Source organism: Mesocricetus auratus, unplaced genomic scaffold (genome assembly GCF_017639785.1).
Source record: "Mesocricetus auratus isolate SY011 unplaced genomic scaffold, BCM_Maur_2.0 Super-Scaffold_100004, whole genome shotgun sequence".
Classification (NCBI taxonomy): Eukaryota; Metazoa; Chordata; class Mammalia; order Rodentia; family Cricetidae; genus Mesocricetus; species Mesocricetus auratus.
The window spans coordinates 88,925,426-88,944,147 of record NW_024429189.1 but is presented as its reverse complement, the minus strand read 5'-3'; the positions used below and the strand labels follow the sequence as shown (position 1 = coordinate 88,944,147).

General features: G+C 49.2%; 3 protein-coding genes across 6 annotated transcripts in view; 1 reads left to right on the top strand and 2 right to left on the bottom strand.

Annotated features, from left to right (window-relative positions):
* Duox1 (dual oxidase 1) overlaps positions 1-3,640 on the bottom strand; it is a 33,546-nt gene extending 29,906 nt beyond the window's left edge. For all 3 annotated transcript variants that reach the window (XM_040746186.1, XM_040746187.1, XM_040746188.1), the window contains exons 1-2: positions 3,553-3,640; positions 1,701-1,809 (exon numbers count right to left, since the gene is read on the bottom strand). In XM_040746186.1, coding sequence (XP_040602120.1) covers positions 1,701-1,758 — 58 coding nt within the window. In that variant the 5' untranslated portion in view covers positions 1,759-1,809; positions 3,553-3,640. The remainder of the gene's footprint in view (positions 1-1,700; positions 1,810-3,552) is intronic.
* A 77-nt stretch (positions 3,641-3,717) lies between these two features.
* Duoxa1 (dual oxidase maturation factor 1) lies at positions 3,718-14,368 on the top strand. 2 transcript variants are annotated; one of them, XM_040746183.1, is made up of 8 exons: positions 3,718-3,790; positions 4,443-4,519; positions 10,433-10,607; positions 10,910-10,967; positions 11,597-11,731; positions 11,990-12,203; positions 12,456-12,673; positions 13,930-14,368. In XM_040746183.1, the coding sequence occupies exons 3-8, from the start codon at positions 10,461-10,463 to the stop codon at positions 14,181-14,183; spliced, it is 1,026 nt and encodes a 341-aa protein (XP_040602117.1). In that variant the 5' UTR covers positions 3,718-3,790; positions 4,443-4,519; positions 10,433-10,460; the 3' UTR covers positions 14,184-14,368. The 2 variants fall into 2 exon arrangements, with proteins under 2 accessions (XP_040602117.1, XP_040602118.1); XM_040746184.1 differs by lacking the exon at positions 4,443-4,519 and having other exon boundaries at positions 3,721-3,790.
* An 869-nt stretch (positions 14,369-15,237) lies between these two features.
* Duoxa2 (dual oxidase maturation factor 2) lies at positions 15,238-18,715 on the bottom strand. The gene is made up of 6 exons (XM_005068535.4): positions 18,363-18,715; positions 17,323-17,380; positions 16,821-16,955; positions 16,385-16,598; positions 15,937-16,151; positions 15,238-15,603 (listed from the first exon to the last, which is right to left on the bottom strand). The coding sequence occupies exons 1-6, from the start codon at positions 18,507-18,509 to the stop codon at positions 15,425-15,427; spliced, it is 948 nt and encodes a 315-aa protein (XP_005068592.1). The 5' UTR covers positions 18,510-18,715; the 3' UTR covers positions 15,238-15,424.
* Positions 18,716-18,722: the final 7 nt, after the last annotated feature.

The following is an 18,722-nucleotide window of genomic DNA, read 5'->3' as shown; positions in this document are numbered from 1 at the left end:
CCCCTTCGTCCTTTGGAACATCTTGTCCCTTGTTTCATTCTGCCTCCTCCTCTCCTCTTTCTTCTAATTTATTTATTTTATGTGTTTGGGTGTTTTGTCTACATATATATCTGTGCACCACACACATGCCTGATGCCCTCAGGAGAGGGCAACTGACCCCTGGAATTAGAGTTACAAACAGTTGTGCACTGCCATGCGGATGGAAATTGAACCTAGGTCCTCGGAAGAGCAGCCAGTGCTCTTAACTGCTGAGCCTCTATTCCAGTCCCAATTCCTGTTTATAATGCTGTTGTAAAAACCTACTGTCCTTGAGGAGCATTTGGCTGTTAGGTGAAAGAGTTGGAAAAGCAGGACAAGAAGACAAGAAGGAAAGGCCTAGCATCTTCTTGGTCAGTAGGTCAGGTGACTAGCCAGACCCCCATGCCCCCCAAAATGAGAAACTTCTCCACTCATTTGAGTGAATGGAAGACAGGACTCTAACAGCAAGAGGAAACCACATCCCTCTTATTGTCCTTAGACCAAAGATAGGATTTCCAAGCTGTGGATACTGCGTGCTCACTTGCTTGCACACACAGATGCATACACACTCACCAGGGTCAGGAAGGAAACCAACTGAAGCTCTGATATTGGAACATGGCTAAAGATCTAGGACAGTAGGACAGCCTACACAAGACCGCTAAAATAGGATGAACTGGTGGTCAGCTAAGGAAGGAGTCTTTGGGGAAGAGTGTATCTTAGCGATAAGACACAATCGAAAGCTAGGAGACAAAATTAAGATCTAGGGGAAGGAGAGTACTGGAAAGAACTCAAATGTGAGCAGCTTTGGCAAGGGAGAATGCAGGGGCCAAATCACTGTCCTGCCACTGGCAGCCAGGAGGTGCTACTTGACAAGGTTCATCTTCATTTATCATTTTCCAAGATGCAAAACACCTTCAAGATTTGTTCTTGCTTGCTTGTTTTGAGACAGTCTCAAGTAGCCCAGGCTGACCTAGGACTCATTATGTATTGGAGGATGACCCTGAATTGTTGATCCTCTTGCATCTACCTCCAAAGTGCTGGGATAGCTGGCGTGTGCAACCGCCACCACACCTGGCTAGCGACTTGTTCTTTTTGACCTACCTTGTACCATTGAGTTCACTTCCCTCTTCAGAGCTCTGGATTATAGGAAACAGCCACTAATTCTAAAGCTCTCAGACTTCTAAAGGTGAGATTACTGTGGGTCATATTGTGTTCTTATGCTATTATTTTATTTTGTGCTTTCTTTTTTCCAGCACTGGGGATTAAGTCCAAGGCCTAGTGTATGCTGGGCGAATGCTCTACCACTGAATTATGTCCCCTGCCTCAGAGCACTTTATTAAAAAAAAACACTAGGGACTCCTCTTTAGCTTTGGGTGCAACTTTAACCCGACATTTTTATTGTCTTATGTATCTACTCAGTCTTTCCTATTTCAAGTCAGGAGATCTTAACATATCAAAAAGGATAGAAGACAGAGGAGAAAGAAAGGGCCCTATACTAAAAGAAATCATTCTATTACCTACCCATTTACTCAATAGCTAGAAACAAGAGCCTGCCATGCACAGAGTATTATATCTTCTTGAGATTAGGGATGCAGAATTGATAGGACACCTCTCTGGAGAAGACCAGAGGACATCGGTTCCCCTACTCCTATGTGCAAGCTTCTTCTCTGGTCTGTACTCACCCAGACAGGCTGATGTCCCAACCAGGAGGATCCAGGCCAGAGCTAGGTGGAAACCCATTATGAAAATAGTAATGAGGGATTAAGTGTTGGAATACTTCAAAGTAGAGACCTAGAAAAACACAGGATAGAAGAGTGAACCCCAGCTGTTCAAGAGAATCAGGATAAGGCTTAGGCAGGGCCTCTAAGAATCAAGGCTGAGGAGCGGAACTGGGCCCATGTGGTTCAGGTAGCAAACTGCAAGAGACTCAGTCTCTCCAAATATCCCTTGTTCCCTCACCAAATACCTGATGAGCACATGCCGTGTACAGGGCTGACCTCGGCTCTGGAGACAAAGTGATGAACCAAACAAAGCCAACCTTGCCCTTGCGAATTTTAGTTTCTGAGTAGATGAAAAGCCCATGCTTTGGCCCAGCTGCCCATACAGTCTGCTCCACTGCCAGAGCCTGGCTTGGGAGGAGGTGACTGAGGGACCAGCTGAGGGCTCAGGTTGGCTGCTCATCCTCTGTGGGATCTGAGGTAAACATTTATCTCATGCGACCTTGTCATCCTGGTGGTGAATGTGTCTGAACTGTTTGCCTCCCAGGATGATGATCAGAATCTGAGGTGTTGATGAGCCTGAATTCAAACCAAGAAGACTGACAGGCGCCGTGCAAATTGAACAGAGACTGAAGCATGGCTCCTGTAAGAAGACTAGAGAGGAGTGCCACACCAGCTGCTTGTCTATGTTATAGTCCAGCTTTCCCTCCGCAAGCCAATAAGCCTCGTAGGACAACAGGGAAACAGAGGCAGCAGGAGGCTCATGCCAGGACGCCTCTGGCAGAATGTCACTGAAGATGTCCTAAAGACAACCTGAATATTGGGGTAAGGCAGTTAAAGCCATGTGCTCAGGGAAGGCCTCATCTTCAGCCAGAACTCCAAGAGTCAAAGGAGAGAAGCCAGTGAGTGGTCATCCTCTCTCTGTCTCCCACTAAACAAGAGAAAAAACCTAGACTCTGCCACAGTCCCCAACTCAGTATTCCCTCTGTCCTAGAGAGTCATCCGGGTGTGGTGACAGTTGACAAGCTGGGCTCTGGATAATTGAAGTGTTGAATTAGATGTGGTGGAGTGGCTGGCCATGGTTGTGCCTCCCTAATCCAGATAGTCTGACCCCTCTCCCCTGCTAATCAAGTCTTCAGTAACCTGTACCCCAAAGGTAGATACAGCACTCCATCTCTAATGACCTGTGGGCTTTCTGGCCGCACTGTAGGGACACCCTATAAAGGAGAATGGCCATGCTGAAAGCCTCTCTGTGGGTAGGTAGCCCTTAACAGTTTACACAAGACACTTGGGTGTGGTAATTTCCCAAACGATCTGGAACTGAAGGTACAACTCCAGGGCAGGGGAGCCCCAGGCAGTGGCAGAATCTGGGAGAGTACAAGCCTGCCTGGTTCTCACCCCACATGGCCGTGTTTCCAGACCACAGTCTTAGAATGGTGATTTTGTTGCCCCGGGGTGGGAATGAGAGGAAGACGAGTTAAGGCCACAGAGATTCCAATCTGGAAGAGCGGGGAGTGATGCCTGTATACTGAAGACCCCCAAAGTCCCTCCTTGGCATGATGTGCTGGTGCCAAGGAATCTAGGTCACTCAACATACTCAGAACTGGATGACCCTGGTTTTTCAAAACCTCGGTGTGCTGAGCTCAGGCCTTAGCAAGGTCCCGTTTGGCCTCGGGGAAACTGTACAGGAGGCTACAGTTCACACTCTGACGAAAGGAGGCCCACCGGTGCTCCTTTCCCTCTGCCCCCACCCTTAAAGCCCCCTCCCTCGAAGCACCCATTCCTGCGGGCCAGGAAAAACACTCTTGGATCTGACCTTAGCCTCTGGTCCCCGAGCCTGGGACCGCGGATTGGCTCGGTCTGGCTCCGGGTTCGCTGTAGCCCGCTCGGTTCTGGCTGCCTCTCCAGCTCTGAGCAGGGCCGGGCGGGGCTCGGGGCTGAAGAGCGGGTAGCGCGTCGGGCGTCGGGGCGCTGGGGCGGGGCACAGTAGGGCGGGATAGAGGTTGGCACAGGACCCGCCGGGCGCTGCTAGGGGACCCGAACGAGCGTGGAAGGTGAGTCCATGGGGATGCTGGGCTCCTGCGGTGTCAAGGGTTCAGGCAGTGTGGCCATGTGGGAGGATGCAAGGGCAAGTCTCCCTCCACAAGTTGGAGGGGACTGAGAAGAGGGTGGGAGATCGGAGAAGGTGTGGGGCAGGCGGGCTGTCCCCAAATCCTCTTCACACACTCGGTGTCAGAGCTCTGAATCAAAGATAATCAACCAACACCTACCTACAGATCAGACCTGGCTCCAAAGCAAGGTTCCCAAAACCTGTAAGTCTGGGTTATCCAGGGTTCCTGGTGGTACCTCCCAGGTCTCACCGTCCTGCGAGCCTGATCACTAGGTTTGCGTTGCAGCTGCCCCAGGTGCTGGCTTGGGTAGGGAATAGGTCTCGGGTGGATACAGGGGGCATAGGGGCTGGAGCATTGTCCTAGTACTCCAGTCTGTCTGGGGTCTGAGCACGAGGTACCAGGGCCGAGGAAGTCGAAAATGACTTGCAGTGGAAGGCGGGGAAGACACCAGGCCGGGTTTGTGGTGTCATAACCCGGTCCGCAATTAAATTAGAAGAGTGGGAGGTTGGAAGCGACCCTGGAGGGACAAAGTGCATAGTTTTGGTGACAGGACATTGACGTCTGAACCGGGTTCTGGTCCTATCCCCACCACCAGGAGCGTTGCAAGTGAGTTCCCAAAGGAAGAGACAACGGCGCAAGGTGCCACACACACAGTCTCTGAAAGAGAGGAAGGTAGGCGCGGGGCTTATGCGGTTTCCCTACGATCAGACTTTGGAGTGCTGCTCCGGTACCGACCCCTAGGGGCGCACTTCTTGAGTCTACACAGACCATTTCAGATCACTAAGGGGTAGGGGGTGTAAAAGAGAAAGTTTGACAAGAAATTAAGAGAAGGCGAACTTCTTAAGACTATGAAAGTCACGAGATTTGTCGACACTGAATCTTTATTTCTCTTAACTGGAGTCCGGGTTTGTTGGATTGCTCAGCTCCCTACCTCTCTCTACCTCACTCGTACTCCCCCAACACACACACCCCTACCTTCCTTAGGAAGGAGGAGTAGGCATTCCGGAAAAGGGCTCCCTTTAGCCAGACCTGTACATTTTCAATGGATTTTTACTTCAGTCAGAGAAATAAACTATCACAGTCCAGTAGTCATGCATCAACCATCATGTGCTTGACAATATTAGGTATTTCACATGAGCTGCCTTTATAGGGAGCTAGCTGTCCTTTCTTTGGGGAGGGGAGGGTGCGGGAGGGGCAGAGGAAGGCTTTAGGAAGAAAATAGTGTCAAGCTTCCGTGTCATCACTCAAAGTCAGTGAGTTTGGTAGGTGATCTGGAACCTCTCCTGAAGCTTGACTTTTAACTTTCATATCTACCACCCATGCTATAAACACTGGAGATCCACTACATCTTATTATAGATAAGGACTAGATAACTACATCGGAAATACCGCTGAACATAGGGAACTTAGTACATGAAGGCTGTCCTCCAGGCCACGTGAGAAAACAGCCCCGAAGTGAAGGAAACGGCCCTTCTGGGTGAGAAAGCACCCAAGTCACCACAGGTGTCTGTGAGGAACTGTAGGTGTCTGTGTTACTGAGCATGACAGAGCCCGGGTGCTCCCGTCTGTCTGTCTGTCTGTCTGTCTGTCTGTCTGTCTGTCTGTCGGTCTGTCTGTCGGTCTGTTTATGTGAGGTTGTGTGTGAGTATTTGATTGTCTTATGCCTGGCTATGGGCATCAGTGTAGACTACATGTACATACCAGTCATGGCGGTGAGCTGAGAGACCAGCGGCTATAGTCAACGCTGATGTGAGACTTTGCTAGATTAGAACCAGCTCTGCTGTCAGACTCCATTTGTCAACCCTGAGAGAGAAAGACGGTCCCAAGAGAAACACAGGCTTTCTTGGGAAAGCAGGGTTCTGCAGCTTTTGTTTCTTAGTTCACCTCTTCCTGCAGGAGCCCTTTTTTTGCACAATAATGAAACCAAATTAGGATCCGTTATGAAAATTCAACTTTACTACACCAGGCAGTGTAGAATAAGGAATATCTAAGTCATTGAATTGCATGATGAATGAAACAGACCAAGCAAGGCAAATCGTAGTCACCAGCTATCATTTGCTCTAGTCATCCTTGATGCATATTTTGTAGAATCGGAAATGTTAACAATGTCCTTCTGTACTTGAGATACAGAAAACCCTTTGTTGGTGTTTCTTTGACCGTCATGTTAACAGAGATGAGCCAGGCTCACAAAACTTTTATAACCTCTCATTAAAACAAGCACAGGAATACTAAGTATATGTGATCCCGACCAAGATGCATTAAGCTAGTTAATATCTGCTTGCATTGCAAATACCTGTTATTGGGATTCAAATCATATAATGTAGGTTCTTCTTTAATTTTTCATATTTTGAGTATGTGTGTGAGTATGCGTGTGTGTGTGTGTGTGTGTGTGTGTATGTGTCTGTGTCTGTGTGTACATCCATGAGTGCATCTTAAGGCATGAGTGCAGTCATCAGAAGACAACTTTCAGAAATCAGTTCTCGCCTTCCACCATGTGGCTTCTAAGGATCAAACTCAGATTTTCAGGTTTGGCAGCAAGCCTCCTCACCCACTGGTCCACCTCACTGGCCCTAATATGAGTTCTTTTTTATCTTAATTCATATTTTTTCCTTCTCTTCTCCCTTTCTCTTCTCCTCTTCTTCCTCCTCATTATTGTTGCTATCACCACCATTATTATTATAATATAGCCTAAGATTGCCTGGAACTCACTGTGTAGATTAGGTTAACTTCAACTCAAAAAGATCTGCCTGCCTTTGCCTCTTAAGTACTGGGATTAACAGAATGTGTCACCATGCCTGGCTATCCTAAAACTAAGACCTAAGGCCTTCTAAATTATATAGGCCTTCTTCCTATATAGACTTTGTTAGAAACAGTTTCAGTTTGGGCACCATAAATAAATATTCACTATAACAAAAAAACATATGCTTTATAATAAATGTCATTAGACCAGAAAGATGACTCATCTGGTTAAGGCACTTGCTGGCTATGCCTGACAACCTAAGTTAAAGCCTCTGAACCCACATAAAATGCAAAGAAAGAACCAACTCCCCAAAGATGTCCTCTCACTTCTATATGCATGCTGTGGGAAGTACACACACACACACACACACACACACACACACAAATAAATACAAACATTTAAAAATAAAATGCTACTGTTAATTATTTTATTAAAAACAGTCCTATTTTATTTTTTTTAATTATGGGTATGGGTGTTTTGCAGGTATATATGTCAGTGTACCATGTACATGACTGTTGCCTGCAGAGGCCAAAAGAGGGCATTAGATCCCCTGGAACTGGAGTCACAGACAGTTGTTGAGCTGCCATGTGGTTGTTGGGCCCAGGTTCTCTGCAAAGAGAAGCAAGAGCTCTTAATTAACTCTGAGCCATTTTCCAGTCCCTTATCTATACATTTTCAGCTGAGCTTACAATGTATGCTTTATGTTCAACTAAATACAACATTTATGCTTTTGTCTTTACTATTCTTAGAGACTCTAGCTACTGGAAGAGGATTTCTAGACTGTTTGTTGGTTTTGACATTACTAGATGTAGATAAGGTTCATCAGATCCCTTCTTGTGTAGCTTTTAGCCTTGTATTGGTGGCACTCGGTTAATGTGAGTGAGTACAGTGTGGTTCTGAAGGAACATAGCTCCCTCTGTGTGGAGACTCAGAAGGAGGCACTCCTGGGAAGAACTCATCCATATTCATTAGTTTGATCCAGAGTTTGATTAGAATATGCTACGTGAAAATGATATAAAGATGGGAAGATTAAATCTCTGCCCTCAAGGAGACTCTGTGTAAAGGGGAGACAAATGTTCAGAGTGATGGAGTAGAGTAATTATTGTGATCATGAGTTATGCTCAAAACACAACGGGACTGATAGAAACCTTCCCTTTGGCCCAATGACAATAGCGGGAACTCCACAGAGAAGGTGAGTGAGCTAAGACTTGACGTGAGAAAAGGCATTTACCAAGGGCTGAACGATCCAGGTAAAGGAAATAGGACATACAAAGGCCAGAAAGCTTGAAAAGCTTGTCAGCCATGGAGAGGGGAAGAAGGGGCATCGCACTTTTTTTTTTTTTTTTGGTTTTACGAGACAGGGTTTCTCTATATAAAGCACTTTTTATGTGATAGTGAGAAACTTAGATTTACCCAGGGCAGAACAGTGAAATGATTGTATTTGTTTGTTAGAAATTTTTTTCTTACACCAGGCAAGAGAGGATGAGACTAAAAATCAGCAGTAGCGAAGGCAGCCAAAGGATAATTTCAAGAAACCCTCAGGGGGTAGGGTAGCCCTGATTCTGACATCTTTGATTAATGGATGATGGTGAAGCTTTAAAAAAAAAGAAAATATAATAAAGACAGAACAGCAGAGAATTCCATTAGGAATGTGTTAAATTTGAGACATCAAAGGATATTCAAGTAAAAAGATTCATGAGGTAGTTGGTCCTTTTGAGTTTGGAGCTCAGGGAGATATTTGAGAACTATAAGCAATGGGAATGGATGAGACTGCCTCGGAATTATTTTGTTTTGTTTTTGAAAGAGGATCTTCCCTTAGCTCAGGCTAACCTGCCTTAACCTCTCCAGGGCTGGGATTACAGGGGTGCACCACCACGCGGGGTGTCCAGGGAAACCCTGAATGACTAAAGGAAATGAATCGTGACAGAATCCTGAGCAGCATAAATACTCAATAGAGAGGAGAAGGAGAAGCCTACATAGGTTGGCCAGTGATAATAGACCCAGAAAACATGGTGTTGTGGAACCAAAGATTAAGTTTCAAGAAAGAAGATGAGGTCTACAGTTTAAAAGGTTTTAAAGGTGAGACTTTCCCTTTAGGTTATTTAGTGATGTAATACCAAAGATCAGGATGCAGAAACGTTAGGTTACAATGGGTCAAGGCAACAAGGAATAGATAAGAACATGGAAACACCAACACAAACTATTCTGTCAAAAAATCCTGGCTGTGGAAAGGAGAGAATAAGACCAAACAGTGAGAGTGGAGATCAAGAAAGTTTCTTTCTTTTGTGATCTGAGTTGGGAGAAGTTTGAATCTATCCTTAGGAGAAGGAGACAGTAGAGAATGAAAGTCTGTGAGGGCACACGGGTGACTGATGGTAAGGTGGTTGTAGAGAAACCGGGGGCGGGGGCAGGGGTGTGCAGGAGGATCTGCAGAGCTGGAGAAAGGATGGGTACTTCTCCAGGAAGGAAGAGTTGAGCACTTGAGAAGAAAGCAAAACTTTCACATTAAAAACTGAGGCTGCGGTTGTACAACTTGCCCCAAAGACAGGATTAAAAGCTAAGCTATAGGTCTCTCTGTCTCTTTGATGGATACTGTAGCACTCCCTGTTAGCTTCTGATAGTATTCCTTGCACATTCCATATCCCCATAATGGCCCTTTGAAGTAAACATTGTTATTTCTGTCCCCCCCCCAATAAACTACATAGAGGTGAAGTTGCCAAAGACAGAGGCAGAATGCATACCCTCTGGAGCTGTTTGACTCCAAAGCTAGACTGTTGCTGCTCAGATTAAATTGTGGGTTCTCTGGGGGTAATGTGAATCCCCAGTGCAGATCACACTTAGAAGAATGAACAGACCTGGGATAGTGAATCTAAGGTTTTTTCACCCCTGATTTTGAGTTGGGGTGCATGTTACCACAATGGCTGTGATGGTCTAATATGACAGTACTTTCTTCATGCTTGTGAAATAAAAGTGAGTCTTATTAATTCTGTCTAAAACTGATGAAATAAATGGCCAGGTATCATTTTACTAATGCCCTGTGTACAAAGGGACAAACAAGAGTCAAACAAGCTCTAAGATCAATCAAGTGACAGTCAGAGAAGACCAAAGCCAGTATCTGCGTTCAAGGACCACATGTGGGGCAGGCATGGGAATGTAAGAAAAGAGCCTTTGCTGGTGACATATGGAATAGCAGGACATCTGTCCCAGCACTGTGCCTGATGGAGGCAGGTATTCCCGCAGTGTGTTCTGGACTCACCAGGCCTGGGAGCTAGGGTGCTTAAGCAGGCTGGGCAGTGCTGGGTCTGGGGGTCAGCACCCGTTGATGCACTTGGACTGCACATTTAGCAGCGTTTGGTCTTTGTTCCTTTGGAGACTGAAGAAGAAAGGCAGTGTTTCTGTAATCTGCACCATCTCCTACCCTTAAGTCTTTGTTTGATAGTAAATACAATTCTTTTTATGTTCTGTCATCTGCCTGTGCTAGAGCCTGGGAGGGATAAAAGAGAGTTCTTTATCTTCAGATATTCCCAGAAGAAACAGAAAAGGCCCAAAGGCAATGATGACACTTATGTAAAGGACTGAGTTTTTAGGAGGGGACCCCAAGGGGAGGGGCTTCAGAGACCGATTTCCAAGACCCCAAATCTGTCACAGCCTAAAGATGGGGGATGGATGATGGCTGACAGGCAGTGGAATAGCAGCAGTATTGGTAGTGAAGATCGGAAGTTACCCCGCAGCCCCCAAAAAGACTTCACAGATGGCAGACCTGGGTTGGTTTATTCCTTGAAGCACCCCAGCCCCACTGTAGTGTTGGGTACACAGAGGGTACTCAGTAAATGCCTATTATTGCAGTATCACCGCTCTGCACACCTCCAACAAAATGACTGCTCTTGGATACACACTGCCCTTCTACACCGGCCCCAAGCCAACCTTTCCGATGGACACAGCTTTGGCTGTTATAATCACCATCTTTCTGACTGCTCTGGCCACCTTTATCATCATCCTGCCTGGCATCCGTGGGAAGACGGTAAGAAACAAAGCCAGCCCGGTAGACCCCAGTCCCAGGGAGGACCTCAGCTTCAAGAGTGAGGAGTCCAGACTCTGTCTAGAGAGAGACTCGGGGAAGGAACTCCAGTGCTGAGAAAGTTCCATTACCATCCCGAGTGGAGAATTTCCCACTCACGGAGCCAATAGCTTGAGCATGGCTTTGTGCCGAACACTCTGATCTTAATTGACCAAATAGGTTCAGGTGTAGATGCCCCCCCCCATCTTAGGAAGGGTGAACACGGATGGAGGACTATGTTTACTAAACCCACCCCTCTGACTCAGAGGCTGTTCTGGATGCTACGGGTTGTGACCAGCTTATTCATCGGGGCTGTGATCCTGGGTGAGTGCCAGATGCCACAGACTTGGGTAGCTGCCCCTGCCTGTGAAGTTTCCTTTGTGGCCCGGTGGGGCGGTGTCTCTTCTTTCTGTTTCTCCATAGTGGTCACTGATTCAGGGTGCCTTCCAGATCCAGCTCATACACCATGGTTTTAGCCCCTTACTCTTCCCCTTGCCCTAAAGGTATAGGCCAGGGAAGTCCTGGAGGATCCATCTTTTCAGTTTTGCTACTTTTTTATTTGGCTCATAATGAATGTAGGCAGGAGGACTCAGGGGGAGGGCTGTTTGTTTGGCTTCAGTGATTAGGGGAATGGAAAAAACAGATCTTTTTTTTAATTGAAGTTGTCTGTGTTTGCCCACCATGGTCTATGTTAATGCTTCCTTACCAGTTGCGTGAGTGGCTGTCCATAAATGGGACTGGGAGGGGCAAGCAGGGTGAGAGCATGGAAAATTTTAGATTCTGACCCTTTTCTTCATCCCACAATAGTGGTTGGCAGACTTAGTATGAGCCAGGCCTGGGATAGTGAATGGGTATACAATTATGACAAGTTCAGGCATGGAGTCCTCATAGCTTTCCTTCTGACTAACCCAGTAATACTCAGACCTTCCTGAGTTGCTACTCCCCAATCCCAGCTGTGAATTTCAGTTCTGAGTGGTCTGTGGGCCAAGTCAACACCAACACGACGTACAAAGCCTTCAGTCCCAAGTGGGTCAGCGTGGACGTGGGACTGCAGATTGGGCTCGGAGGAGTCAACATCACACTCACAGGTGAGGGCTCTAACTCGTGAAGGAGGGAAGGCTCTGCTTGGTGTCTTTGAGATATATTTTGTGTGTTGTTTAGAACTACTTCGTGCCTAGCACCAAAGCTTGGAAGTGTAAGAGTTGAGGGGGAAGGGAAATTCAGAGCTGTCTCCTCTGTCAGCTGTCAGCTCTTGGCCTTCAGACCAGTGTGAATGAACCCTACCCAGGTGAATAGTGCAGTCCAGTTCTCGGGCTCCTGCTAAGCGCAGCTACCCTGTTCCTCAGGGACCCCAGTGCAGCAGCTGAATGAAACCATCAACTACAATGAGGAGTTCAGATGGTGCCTGGGCGAGAGCTATGCAGAGGAGTATACAAAGGCGCTGGAGAAGGGACTTCCAGACCCGGTGCTCTACCTGGCTGAGAAGTTCACCCCTCGAAGCCCATGTGGCCTGTACAACCAGTACCGCCTGGCAGGCCATTATGCTTCAGCCATGCTGTGGTGAGCACGGACATGGGGTGTGATGGCCCCTACTGACCTAAACTCGGGCACAGATTCTCTAGCATCTCGTTTCCACTCAAGGGGGTACCCTGACTGGGAGAAGCTGGTATCAGTAACCTTAGTTCTTGGTTGGGAAGCCCACAGGAAAGAATGCCCCTTCACATATTTGGGACAGCCTCCGTCTGGGCCGTCCCATCCTCTCCAGCAGGTAGAGGTGCCTGGGCCAGTCCTCACTGCATCTTGGCTCTCCAGGGTGGCATTCCTCTGCTGGCTGCTGGCCAATGTGATGCTGTCTATGCCGGTGCTGATTTATGGTGGCCACATGCTGCTGGCTACTGGCCTCTTCCAGCTGTTGGCACTTCTCTTCTTCTCCATGGCCACATCGCCCATATCACCCTGTCCCCTGCGCTTGGGCACTGCCGCGCTGGACACTCACCTTGGGCCTGCTTTCTGGATCACGTCGGCCACAGGTGAGACCCTTCCCTGAAGGTAAGGGCTCAGGATGGAGGTGAGGGACCGTCATGTTGGTAGGGTGGAGGGTGTGCTTCTAGAGGTCAAGATGTCTGTGCCTTTTTTTAGAACCCCATCCTTTCTGACTTCTTTATCTTCTGGCTTCCTCTCTCCAATGCCATTTCCTCTCCTCATCCAGGGTCACTTCTATGTATGTCACATCCATACCCCCTAACTCTCTTTACTCGAGCCCTTCAAATCTTTTAGTTGTATGTCTCCTCCTGCATCCCCTAACCACAAATCTCATCTTTTCCTAGATTCCTTGCATGTCCCCAACTCACACTACTCCAAATGTCCTAAATCAATCTGTCTTACAGTTTCATTCTCCTACTGTGTTCTGTCTGCTCACCCATGCCGGGGTCTAGCCTGTATCAGTCCTACACTGCAGGGGCCATCTTTTCTGGGCTGATGTCTTTGGGGCTGTGTTCAGAACCAGCCGAACAGCCCCAGGTCTGACCCTGAGTGGAGGAGTGTGGATCAGGGAAGTCCTAGCTACTCAACATTAAGGAGGAGACAGAGACATTGTATCATTTCAGGAGGACTCTCAGTCAATACTGGAGACCATGGCTTATTCAAGCATCCTCTTAAATAGCTTTCCAAAAGCAGGGGTACTGGGAGACGACATCTATTATCATGTATATAGGGCTGACTAGGAAACACTTCCTTTAACCCTAGAGATGGTCCTAGAATGCATGTACACAAGCCCTCAGACTTTCTGTAATGGCACGTCTCACCAGACTTCAGACACATCCCACTAGTCCCCAGGCACATCCCATTAATCCTCATGATGGGTTTGGGGCCTAGGTCTATTGTTACACAAACTAGAAACCATTCTCCACTGTGGCCAAGCCATTCGGAGGTAACCAGCTGACATCTAAAAGACAATAGGAGATTGGAGCTCCTGGAGTTGAGCTGAGGCCTATATCTGACATATCATATTCAGACCCCGACACATCCATGTTATCTTCATGTCTCCTTCTTTTGTCCCTATCTGTCCCTATTTTCAGTCTGTCTTCTCTCTCTGCCTCAGTCTGGAGTATGAAAATTCAGGACAACAGACCCATACCAGCAATATAGACCCTAGGACATTCAGTTAGCTCTTTGAAGTCCAGTTACCATGAGGCAGGCCCCACACCTCCCTTACAGAGTTCTTCTGGTGTTCTTAGAAGATGCTCTTGGGAGGACCTACTAGAACACATGTCACCCTCATCCTCAGGACTGCTGTGTATTCTGCTTGGCCTAGTCATGGCAGTGGCCCACAAGATGCAACCTCACAGACTAAAGGCTTTCTTCAACCAGAGTGCAGAGGACTCAGTGCTGGAGTGGGGTTCTGAGGAAGGGGGGCTCCTGAGCCCCCGTTACAGGTCCATGGCTGAGAGTCCCGAGACCCAGGACATTCCCATGTCAGAGGCTTCCTCTGAGATGTGTTTTAAGGAAGAGCACATCAAAGAGTCTGACTGCGCCCTGTAACACTGATGGCACCGGAGTTTCCAGACTGGCTCCAGACCTCACTGGAGCCTCTATAAAAGCACCAGAGCGCCCCAGGAGGTGGGTTTGGTGATATTGGGTGCCCAACTCCATTTAAAAAAATAGCAGAAGTTCCAAGGTTCTGAAGAGATGTCAGCTATGTCCAATAAACTCTGCTGCTAAGGCAAGACCACAGGGATGGTTCGTATTCTGCACACTTCTTGGACACTTTGCTTCTTCAAGGTCAACCCCCGCTCAACAAATATTTTGGGCATCAAGTGGTCTCTCAGCACCCATCACTTGGTTTCTTTTGGGGGGCCTGGGCCCCTCCCTTTTCTGTTGTTTTCACAGCTTTTGTGACTTCTGGGTCTGCACTGAAAGGAGATCTTGTTCCACTTCCAACACTAGCCAGTTGTTTGCCACATTCTCGATGAGCTTCAGTTCCCAAATACGCTGTGTAAGATTATAGGGCTTGGGAAGAATGCATGCTTACACACATACATATTGTGTTTGAGTGTTTTGCCTGCATGTGTGTCTGTGCACCATTTGCATGCAGTGCCTGAAGAGGCCACGGGAGGGCGGTGCAGAGATTCCCCTGGAACTGGAGTTACAGGCAGCTGGTATTTGCCATGTGGGCATTAGTACTCTAACACCAATACCCTCTACCATGAACCATCTCTCCAGACACCCAGGATTTATATTTTTGTGCCTTGTTTTTTTTTTCTCTTTTAGCCCTCAGGCAAATGCACAAAGGGGGTGGGAAGAATTTGTGAATCAACACCCAAATGCTAAACTTTCCCAGAACATCCAGCTTGACTAGTAGAGATTTGGGCAGTGTGACCACCCCATGGGGCAGCTCACGAAGATGGATGCAGGTGCCTGTCAGTTCCTCTCGGGCCTCACTAGAGGGCGCGTGTCTCCCCAAGCCCTTCTGTGTTTCTCTGGTTTCTTGGCACCCGAATGTACAATACTAAATTATCACTAGCCTGGCGAAGCCTCTCAAGGTTGAGTGGTTCCAAGGGCAAAGAGAGATCAAGGAAATGGACGAGCAGGGGAATTTTGAAAAACAAACAAACAAGCAAACATTTATTTACAGCTCTTCGAAGAAATTCATTTCCTAGCGCAAAGGGCACACCTGGGGCGCCCCCTGGTCCTCCTGCGTGGGCAGTGCTCTTGGGGCGCGCCCTTAACATTGTCCAGGTTTGCGGGATCCCAAGGGGGTAGGAATCCGGAGTAAGTTCTCTTCACAGGACAGTGGTAATACTTAAGTCTGGGGTCGCGAACTGCTTGCGTTGCAGGTTATCAAAGATGAGAGGCGAGCTCCCTTTGGCCTGACTGCTTTGATCCAGAAAGGCTCGAAGAGCGCTGGGCCTAGTGTAGTGCAGAATCACCACCGCCGCTCCGAGGAGGAGGCTCAGGATGCCTGCACCGGAAGGCAGAAAGACAGAGAGTCAGGGGTGCAGGCGCTCCTCGCCGTCATCTGAATCCCATCCCTGGAAATTCCTTACACAAACACCCCCAGAGAGAACGCCTATGTGTATTACACGATGCAGGAGTTCTCATACTAACTGGGGCAAGATACTGAACCTTGCGAACTAGTTCTACTCAATCGTAAAACGAGAGTAACAATGCCTGCCACACCTTCTTGCCTGCTATCGAGAGGGAGAAGGTAAATAATAACTCGCACTATAAGCTGGATAGCGCACATCCTTTACACATCCCGGTCACCGCCAGGTGAGCATCCCTTGGTACTCACCGGTGGCCAGCGTGACCCAAAAAGAGGCGCCATAGTGAGGCGTGAGGGTGGCGGAGCCCAGGCGGAAGGGGCAGAGTGGCACGCTGGAGACCGAGGCGAAGGCGAAGACGGCGAAGAGCGTGAAGGCGCTGGTGGTGAGCAGAGCCAGGCCTCCGTAGAGCAGGGCGGGCATGGAGAGCAGCGCGTTGGCGATGATCCAGAAGCAGAACGCCACCCTGTGAGGGACCGAGGCAGTGCGCCGTGAGCGGGGTTCCCTGGCCAGACCTGCAGGCGGCGCAGGGGAGTCGGGGAGAGCCGGCTCCTGCGCGCCCGCGCTGGCTCGGATGCCCACGGTTTTTCGCAGATCGTCAGACAATCCTGCCCACGAGGCTGCGGTTCCAACCCGCAGCTCCCGAGGCCCAGCTCTCGGGGTTACGAGCACCCTGCCCCATCCCCACCACACGCTCACCACAGCGTTGCTGCAGCGTAGTGTCCGGCCAGGTGATACTGGTGGTACAGCCCACAAGGGCTGCTGGGTGTGAACTTCTCGGCCAAGTATAGCACTGGGTCCGGCAATCCCTTCTCCAGGGCATCGACGTACTCCTTGGTGTAGTCTTCGTCCAGACGCCACGTGAAACGCTCGTTGTAGTTAATGGTCTCGTTCAGCTGCTGCACTGGTGTTCCTGCGGGTAGACGCGGGGTCAAGGCCAGGGACCCGGAAACTGAACACATTCAGACAGGGAACTAAAGGTGGGGCTACTGTCGGGAAAGAGTAAGGTTACGTGGTAACTGGGGGAAAACCCCCATGTCAGTCGAAGTCTTCCTGAGCCGGAGGGATGCTAAAGATCCTCTAACATCCATGGCACTCGGCTCTGAACCATGGGATCTCCCAGCCTCCTCCTCACCTTTGAGTGTAATATTGACTCCCACCAGTCCCACATGCAGACCGACATGGACTTGAACACGCGCTGTACTGAAGGCTTTGTAGGATGTATTGGTCCACACTGCGCCCACGAACCAGTCTCCACTGAAGTGCACAGCTAGGGGGAGACGCACACAGTGACTTGTGGGTGAGGATGAGAGTGGGGAGAGGTGATGGGAGGCAGAAGGATGAAGGCGCAGGTCCGGGGACCTGGTGTAATAACAACGTAAGAGCCGAAAAGTGGGCATTAGTGGAGGCACGCGGGGGCGCGGGAGGGGGGGTAACCTGGGCTAGTAAGCACTCCTCAAGGTCAGTCTAGACTACATACCGAGAGACAGTCTAAAAAAAACAGCAAGAGAACAGCTGGGGGTGCCAGAAACAGGAGCAAAGTGGAAGAGGGATGCAGGAACCAAGTTAGTTCACCATTTCTCAGTGCCGTCTGCCACTCCTTCCCGCTCCGACTCCTGCCCCCACAAGCCACTCACCCACAATTTCTGCACCGATGAAGAGACTAAGAAGAACTCTCACCAACCAGAACCATCGCTGCGGGGAAAGACAGACCCTCAGGCCAGGATCGGGTACTGCCCACCCCGCCCTCGAGACCTCCCCCCCCCACTCCATCTCAGCCTTAGTTGCATTTCTGACCTCTTGAGACTGATGTCACGCGTGCTTGAGACTGATGTCACGCGAGCTTTTCCTTCAGGTTCCTCTTACCACTGGCATTGGTGCTGTTTTCTGGTCGTGTGCTTACATTGACCATTTCCCCGCCCTATTTTCAGGTCGACATTGCCTGGCACTTTCTGACCACCTTTTACCCCCAGCTGTCTGGCGCCTAGTCGCTACCTCTAGTTCAGTCACCGCTTGGTGAGGCTCAGTGAGTTCAGAAGTGTCAGGCAGGTGGGGTCACCTTTCCCAGAAGAAGGAGGCCCCAGGACCTGGTTGCCAATGAGAGGAACTGTGGATATTTCTAGATGTGCCAGTTACCCCCCCAAACCACCAACAACAAAAGAATGCAGAAAAGTTGGAGGTCTTCTAGACTTGAAAAAATTACAGTTCAGGATCTGGGGGCTGAGAGCATTCAGGTTTGAGCCCTCTATGGAACCCTCCTAAACCAAACGCAGTAAGGAAAACGCAGCAGTCTAAATTGCCTGTGTCCATCCTCTTGGCCAGTTTATTGTTCAGAGGACAGGGCAGGTGTGCTGAGGTGTTCAGAGAGAGGGGAGAGGTCCTGGCAACACCGAAAGCCGGGACTACTGGGCTGGTTCCCGCTTTCTGCAGTAGCCTCCAAAATAAGGCAGTTGGAGTCTCTTCCCGGTAAGTACTGAACCCGCGACTATCCCTCTCCCCGTGAGGAGTCGATTGCTGCACCAGACTTCTAAATTTGCTGCTGCTGATCCTCGGCTTAACTATTCATGAAGCATCTTCCTTAGTCCTGGCTGTCCTGAGTCTCCGAGAAATGCTGCTCTCCCACCCCACGACATGGCCTGCTGGAACCCCTCTAAGGAGAGCTGTTAGTACCCCTTACCGAGTGGCCACGAATCCCAGGCAAGATGAACAGGAAGCTGCCCGCTAAGCACAGGAATACCAGAATGACAATGAGCAACGGAACGCTGAAGCCCGCCGCGTGCCTGGGCTGGGGGTAAAAGGGCATCACCCCGTCCCAGGCAGTCATCCTGCAAGAAGTTCGAGAACTGCTCTTATGAGTAAAAGAAAGTCTGAACCGCGCGGCTCTCCTAAAAAGCGCAGAGGCGGGATCCTGACGCTCTTGTTCCTGGCTTGGCGGCTTCGCACAGCGTGGCAAAGAAACACAGACCCCCTTTTATAGGAGCGTGGGCAGCAAGAAGGGGAGGTGTCCGGGCTAGGTGGCAGGGTCCTGTCCAGAGGA